The 7,394-nt window shown below is 47.0% G+C and overlaps 1 protein-coding gene, 1 long non-coding RNA gene and 1 pseudogene across 3 annotated transcripts in view; 2 read left to right on the forward strand and 1 right to left on the reverse strand.

The window, feature by feature from the left end:
- The window catches only part of RFC2 (replication factor C subunit 2), a 20,390-nt gene that overhangs the window by 9,442 nt on the left and 3,554 nt on the right, over positions 1-7,394 (forward strand). For both annotated transcript variants that reach the window (XM_011371507.2, XM_011371508.2), the window contains exons 7-10: positions 3,659-3,816; positions 4,069-4,134; positions 5,619-5,699; positions 6,967-7,080. In XM_011371507.2, coding sequence (XP_011369809.1) covers positions 3,659-3,816; positions 4,069-4,134; positions 5,619-5,699; positions 6,967-7,080 — 419 coding nt within the window. The remainder of the gene's footprint in view (positions 1-3,658; positions 3,817-4,068; positions 4,135-5,618; positions 5,700-6,966; positions 7,081-7,394) is intronic.
- Positions 1,308-2,382, reverse strand: LOC111746531 (annotated as a pseudogene).
- The window catches only part of LOC111746532, a 1,069-nt gene continuing 894 nt past the window's right edge, over positions 7,220-7,394 (forward strand). The window contains exon 1 of the long non-coding RNA XR_002783157.1: positions 7,220-7,378. This is a non-coding gene — a long non-coding RNA (uncharacterized LOC111746532). The remainder of the gene's footprint in view (positions 7,379-7,394) is intronic.

Raw genomic sequence — 7,394 nt, forward strand, 5'->3', positions numbered from 1 at the left:
AGAATTTAATGAGAAACATTCTCTGCCTTCAAGACACCAATGATGTGGTGGAGGAAACTGCCTAAAGTTCTTGATTGTTGGTCGTGTATGCAGGTTGTCTCCTTAGCCAGTGGTAAGACAAATCTGCGAGGGCCGGAGTGAAGTTATCGACCCTCTTCCAATGCATTTTGCATAGGGCTGTGCATTAATGAGTTATTTTAGTGATTTGAAGCTGCGCTTCTTGGTGGAGGAAGCTCTGGCCCTCCCTTTTCATGAATTAATTTTTCTGATATATATAACAGCATTCGGATTATTTTCAATTTCTAAAGAGATATAGCAAACGAAAATGAAACCTCTAAAATTTATTTAATGTTGGAGGAAATGATTCGTGATCAAATTGCTGCAGAGTTGACTTTGAAACTTAGCAATTGAACCTCACTTCAGTTCCTGAAGTCATACAGTTAAAAGAGAGGCATACGTTCTTTGAGGAAGGCCATGGCTGCCTTAATCTGACATGTGTTTAAATTTTGTGAATTCAGCTTTTAGTACTTCTCTAAAGAAAAAAATCAGCTAAAAGAAACTTCTAGTGTAGTCGGAAGGTTAATTGCTTTTAGACATGGACTCTAGTTTCTAATTGATCTCTCCTGTCTGTGCTGATAAGCCAAATATATAAACAAAACATTGTGAGGCTTCCTAATTTCAGATAAGTTGAGATGGACTACCTCTTAGGGAAGCTGCTATTTGACAAATCTCATCTACTTGACAGATACTGAACACGTTCTATATTCAAAGCCTCTGCTCTGCATAAGGCACAGCGGAGGCTGCAGCTCTGTGTGAGGCTCTGCCCTGTACTCCAGGAGCTCACGCACGGACAGGAAAGGGACTCCCGAACCAGCAAGCCCTAAGTCATTCCAAATCTTTTGTCTGCTCACCACCACAGCCAGCCCCTCAACAAAATCAAATCCAAGGTCATCTCACCTCTCCAGTGTCTTGAACCCTTGCCACTCTTTGCTTCACCATTTCTCCCCTTTAATAGTTCAGGCTTCCTCCAACTTCTCTTGGACCCAAGTCACCAGCTGGCTCTCAGGGTCATCTCAGCACAAGTCTGACCCTCCTACTACCTCTTAACTCTCTAGTGGGCTCCCATTGCCTGCATAGCTGTGCCTCCTCACCACCCCCGGGCTAGCACACAGGATCCCATTGACCACAGTCTCATCTTTCGCTCCTTGCACTGTAGCCTCAGCATCTCTCACCGTTCCCCGAATGCCCTGGGCCTTTTCAGCACTCTTGCCTTTTTCTTTTTTTTTTTCCTCCTAAACCAAAATGTATCCGGCTTTATTGAAGATGCTTTTCATAAACAGTCATGGTATTTCAAACAGGACATAGATAGTCGTTAACAGTATACAACAACTTTCAAACTCCCTTCTTCAGTGGACTACCAAAATCAGAAAGCCACTATAAAACCCAGTGAAGTCTTCGTCTGATGTTCTGAACAGGGAACGTTTAGAGTGAAGGCTGACATATCACGTTAAGCATGTTGTTTAACTTTTTATAAGCCAACCCCAATTTTCAGGAAATGAAATAAAAATGGCAGAATTATCAATCTAGATCCACAATCTAAAAAAGGAACTGCTGCTCTATTGAGGAATACCATCTCAGTGGTGATACTAGAAAGTCTGGGTTGCCTGACATACTGGTAACCAGTTTTTTGGGGTCAGGTCCCAACAGGTTTGAGAGTCAAGTCTATGCTTAAGGTGGAGAGGGAGGAAAGGACATGAAAACAAATTTTTAGTTTTTCCACACCACGGGCATTCATGTCAAGGTGGCTAATGTTTGTCAACATCAAGGGATCCTTCCTCTCAGGAACCAAGAGGAAGTCTCAAAACTAGAAGAGAAAGGTGTTTTTCTCCAGATCGATCCAGCTCTGGAGACAGTTTGTTACTAATATATGTCATTCCCCCAAGTGTTCTGTGTGCTAGCAGTACAGTTTAAAAAAAGTAAAACAAAATTCTGCATTTTTACAAAGCTTGATAATATTTCAAACTGTATAGTCACCAGAAGTACAGTTATCCAAAATGCACACACTTCATTTGGCATCTCCAGCACCTTCAGCTTTCGGTGCCAAGTCTGTTTTGGCATCTCCATTTTCTGCAGGGTTATTCCCGTCCTTGCCGGCATCAGCTTTCCCCTTTTTCCATTTGCGTACCTTCTCTCCCTGCTTTGCAGGGGCCTTTTTAGGCCTGGGTTCTGGCTTTGAGGAGCAGGTTTAGCAGATAAACTTGCGGATCTCCTTTGTGGTTCATTCTTCACCTTGGCTTTATCTCCTTTACCATCCCCTTCAGCCTTTCTCTTGGACATGATGGTAACGGCAGCAGGATGTACGCACTGGACACGGATGCAGCATTGTGTGGGCTTGGTCGATCCTGGGGTCATTCTTGCCTCTTCACGCAGCTGCCAGCCCTCTTGTCTCTGAATATGCTGTTCTTTCTTGCCTTTCCAGCCTGGGAACCTTATCCCTAAAGACCCAGCACAGAACTCCATCAAGAAGCTCCCTTCCACCTGGCTGAGTTGATTGCTCTCTGGCCTGTGATCCCAGAGTTATTCCTAGAAACCTCTGTCATGGTCCTGTCCCATTGTCATAACTTTCCCGTTTGTGCCTCCTTCTGTCCTGATGAAGTTAAGCTCTGAGGAGCCAGGACCTCATAATATTCATCCTCTGCATCCCCAAACCTGGGGAGGTAACTGGTTTCTTTAATGCAAGTAAGCTAACAGGAATATGTTCCTTGAAAGTGTGTGTGAACAAAGCGGGAGGTGGGGATCTCTGCAGTCTGGGGATATCTGGGTTGGCTCCATGAGGAGGGAGTTCGAGATGAGCTTTCAGTGATAGTTGTGATTTAAGTGGAAAGAAATTGAAGAAAAGGACATCCTAGGTGGGAGGAGCCCTTCGGGAGAGGCAGGGTACCAGATGCGGGGTTAGGAGAGTAGAAAGATGAGGTTTACAGAAGATTTTACATGGAAGGGTCAGAGGTGGACTGTACTGTAACATTAGGGGGCTGTTGAAAAGTTTGCCTTGGCAGGAAGAGGTGACAGATAAAAACATTTTGGGGAAGGCCAATGTGGCACCAAAACAGAGGATGAATTAGAGAGACCAAATTGGGGCTCAGAGGTCATGGAGAAGCTATTGTCATAGTCTACACCAAAGGTTAAGGACAGCTTCCAGAATTCTGCATTTGTCTAGTGGTTTTCAGTCCTGGCTGTGGTCAGAATCTCCTGTTGGGCTTTAAAGAAACAATACAGATGTCTCATACTTACCCCAGACTGCCCAGAAGGGCCCTGATGTCCAGCACACACAGTGATTGGAGTCCACGTGGGCCAGCACTGGCTCACCTGCCGGCTGTGGCACATGGATGTCTCTATCCCGGAGGATCTTTACCTTTCTGGAAGCTGGCCAGTCAAGGTCATCCCGGGCACTGCTGGCTGAGGCCTCTCATTGCTCATTGGTTGATATTTTGAAGTTTAGCCCCAGTTACTCAGGCACTCGTGAGCACCTGCTGGGTAGAGAGAGTGTGCCAGCACGGCTGGGCCATGCGGGTTGTGCAGCTGCTCTAAGTAACCGAAGAACCAGCAGGTTGATGCTGTCATTGGCTGGGGAGCCTCACTTTCTTCCTGTCTTGTTCAGAGCCCATTCAGTCCCGATGCGCAGTCCTCCGCTACACAAAGCTGACCGACGCGCAGATCCTTGCGAGGTTACTGAATGTGATCGAGAAGGAGAAGGTGCAGTACACTGACGATGGTCTGGAAGCCATTATCTTCACTGCCCAGGGAGACATGAGGCAGGTGCGTGCGGTTGCTGCCCTTAAGGCACAGAACTCCTGGGCTTGCTCAGCCCCTTATTTTAGGGGGAATAGGGAAGTGACTGCTCTACAGAGCTCAGCATAGCCAGAGTGGGGAACATTGACCCAATACACCGTTGGGGCCTTGGGCTGATTGAGAGCAGACCTGCCAGGAGCAGTGCTTAGCTAAGAGAGATGGGGAAGGGCTGTGACTGAAAATCACCCTGGATGTGCTTATGCTTTTGTTCCTTGACAGGCATTGAACAACTTGCAGTCTACTTTCTCGGGATTCGGCTTTATTAACAGTGAGAATGTGTTCAAGGTACAATAGCTGGTTTGAGTATCATAGCCTGCGAAAGCAGTGTTTATTTGTGGGGGCCAGCAGAGGTGAGTGGGACAGTGCTGAGAGGAACGAGACAGGTAGGCTGTTGCCACTGTGCTGGGGCTCACCCTCAGTGGGTGGGGGTCAGGGAGCTTGCCCTGCTCCCATTTGTCCACTTTTATTTCCCAGAATGGAGGGTTGGAAGGGACTTTGGGATGCCACCAGTGTGTGATAAATGGAAGTGTCGCCACTGCTGCCTCAGGTCCTGTGCTCAGTGCTTTCCCCTGCGTCCTCATCCCCACAGCACCCCTACGTGCAGATGTTCTCATCAGCATTTTGTGGCCAAGAAAGCAGGCTCTGGCGGTCTGCCCGCGATCATCCAGCTGCTTGAGGCCAGGAGTGAGCACCGTGCTTTCCCCTCAGCAGGCTCTGGCTCCCACCGGAGACCTTCCTGCAAGCACGTGCCCCTTCTCACCACTTCCTGCACCTGGAGTAGGGTAGCAAAGCTCTTCAAAGCCAAGCCGAGGAAAAGGATTCTCACTGTCCCACATTGGCAAAAGATTTTTGTTTTGGGAATACTTTCGAAAATTGGCTACCTCGTCCTAAAAACTCAGTGTCTGATTTCTCCTTTCTTTGAGGGTAAAAATTGGGTAGAGCTGTCCTTGCGTTCAATCTATAGCTCTTTCTTACCAAGTTTGTGGTAAAGAAAGCTGTGCTAAAAACTTTGCTTAGACCTTGGCAGTGATGTCTTTTCAAGGACACTGAAAGGATTAGTCACCTATAGTGACAGTTAAGATCTTGTTTCATCCTGGAGCACAGGCTTGAGGACTCCAGAAACAAGGACTTCTGAGGGGAGTTAACTAAACTGTTAGGAAAAGAAGGCCAAAGGTGGGCTTAGGAACTACCTTGAGATATCAAAAGATTCATTTAGATTTAAATGTTGATACTGCACTAGACTCTCAAATCTAGGGCCAGTGAAAGGAGTTGCAGAGGCAACCTTTGGGCTCAGCTTATGCTGCCCCACCCCCCAACAGTCAGCTCTTCAGGTCATACTGAGGCCGGAGGTCCCTGTCCGGGGAAAGCCAGTTCCAATTCTGGTGGGAGACCAGCCCAAAAGACCTCTTAAGTCTTAAGTGGGTTTTAAGTGGTCATCCAAGTAATCTAAGATGTGACTAGTGGCTTTAAAGCTGCCCCAAGCGGACATTCTTCACTGGCCCTTTGTTAAGTCATCTCGTGTTTGAGAAATCTGTAACATGGTGTCAGAAGCCTTCCCACTGCAGTAGGTCAACATCGTACTCTTCAGTTTGGTGACTTGTTTGGTGATAAGAGGGGCTTTCCCCAGCCTGGTCCTGTTTACTGGAGAATTCAATGACAAAAACAAGTTGAGAGGTTGGTTAGGTAGATCTCCCAGAAGCTGGTATGGCAGGGCTCCCCCTCAGATGGTCTCCTCAGCCCCTGACTCGGCTCTTTCTCCGTTTGGTCAGGTCTGCGATGAGCCCCACCCTCTGCTGGTGAAGGAGATGATCCAGCACTGTGTGAACTCCGATATTGATGAAGCCTACAAGGTCTGCCTCCTTCTCCGCTCCAAGGGACCTTCCACTTAAGCAGGGCTAAGGGAGCTTCCTGTGCTAGGGACTTAAATGCATCACTCCCCTTAATTCTTAAAATGATGCTAGGAGTGGGTACATTCTACACATGAGAAAACTACGACTGATAGGCTAAATTCCTTTCTCTAAAATACTGTTTCGTAGTAGTAGACCTGGAATTCAAAATCGTGTCTTTCTACTCTAATTATATTCTCCACAAGAGGAATTTGTTCACCTAAGAAAAGATCAGCCCAACTCCTTACTTTGCAGTGAAGCCATCTTTCTCTTTATTGAGGGGAGACTTCCATCTTCCCAAGAACATAGGAGTGGGCATCTTGGGACCCAGAAGTCCCCGGCCAGCCAGGAAACAGGGGACCAGGGTATTTCTGGTCTGATTCTAGACCTTGGTCCTGTGAGCAGGTTCCACTGGGCTATCATCGAGGTTTAGGTGACCCTCACGTCACATAGGTGGCAGCGGTATGATTTAAGGCCATTGGTCTGATCACAGCAGATTTCTTTCCCCCTATTTCCCACCAAATTAGGCTAGAGGAGACTTGCGTTTAGGGTTAGACCTAATGTGAAACTAGAGCACAAGGCAGGGAGACTGAGGCAGAGGCCCAGGTACACAGACTAGGTCACTGAGTGGGCCTGAAGGAAGCCTTCAGATTTATGCACACAAAGCTTCCCTGCCACCTGAATCTGCCCGAAGATGCCAAAGCAAAGGCAGAAACAACTAACTCTAGATCCTGCAGTCCAAATGGGGTGGGGCGGGGGTTGCAAAGGCAGGAGGACAGATGAGTGCTGTAATCTCCGCCCTGGTCAGGATATGTTCAGGGATGCAGGGGTCATTAGGACTCTGGAAGCTAGAGAAAGCGTAGCAGATACAGGGTTCTGCTGCCTCTCTGGGGTATACTGGGATGATTGATAAAGTGTTTAAGAGCCTTGGCTAAAAACGTTACTTGGGTATAGTCATAGACCTTGCAATGCATTTTAAAACATTTGCAATATTTTCTCCCTGCCTACTGGGAAAATCAATTAAATTACCCAACACAATCTAAAGGATGCGGCCCACCAGAAGCTCCATGGTATTTGGCTGATTCTCAGAATCACTTGGGTTTTCTAGGATGATCTGTCCGCTCCCAGCAGTGTGGCAGGCCCGAGACTGGTGTGGCTTTGACCTCATTTTCCCCAAGCATCCTTGCTGTTCACAAAATTCAGTAGCCTCAGTGTATCTTCTCTTGTCTAGATTCTCGCTCACCTGTGGCATCTCGGGTATTCACCAGAAGACATCATTGGCAACATTTTTCGAGTGTGTAAAACGTTCCAAATGGCAGAATACTTGAAACTAGAGTTTATTAAGGTCAGTGAGAATACAGCAGTGCCTCTCTTCTCAAGAATGTGGGCCATGCTATGTTTTCTTTATTTTATTCACAAGGCCTGGCACCAGGAAGGTGCTCATTAAGTGTCCCCGACTACAATGGAGGTGGGGGATGGAGGTGGGGTGGCTGCTTGTTTAGGGGGCTGGGAGTTTATTCAAATAGTTAGTGACCTACTGTTCCTTAGGATGACTCTTTTTATTAAAGATTTATTCGTTTACTCATCTTTAAGGTCAGATTAATTGAGGTAAATTTACATAAGAGTAAAATGCAGTCTCTTAGGTGCATTCCCTTGACA

This window comes from Pteropus vampyrus, unplaced genomic scaffold (genome assembly GCF_000151845.1).
Source record: "Pteropus vampyrus isolate Shadow unplaced genomic scaffold, Pvam_2.0 Scaffold193, whole genome shotgun sequence".
NCBI classification, from domain to species: Eukaryota; Metazoa; Chordata; class Mammalia; order Chiroptera; family Pteropodidae; genus Pteropus; species Pteropus vampyrus.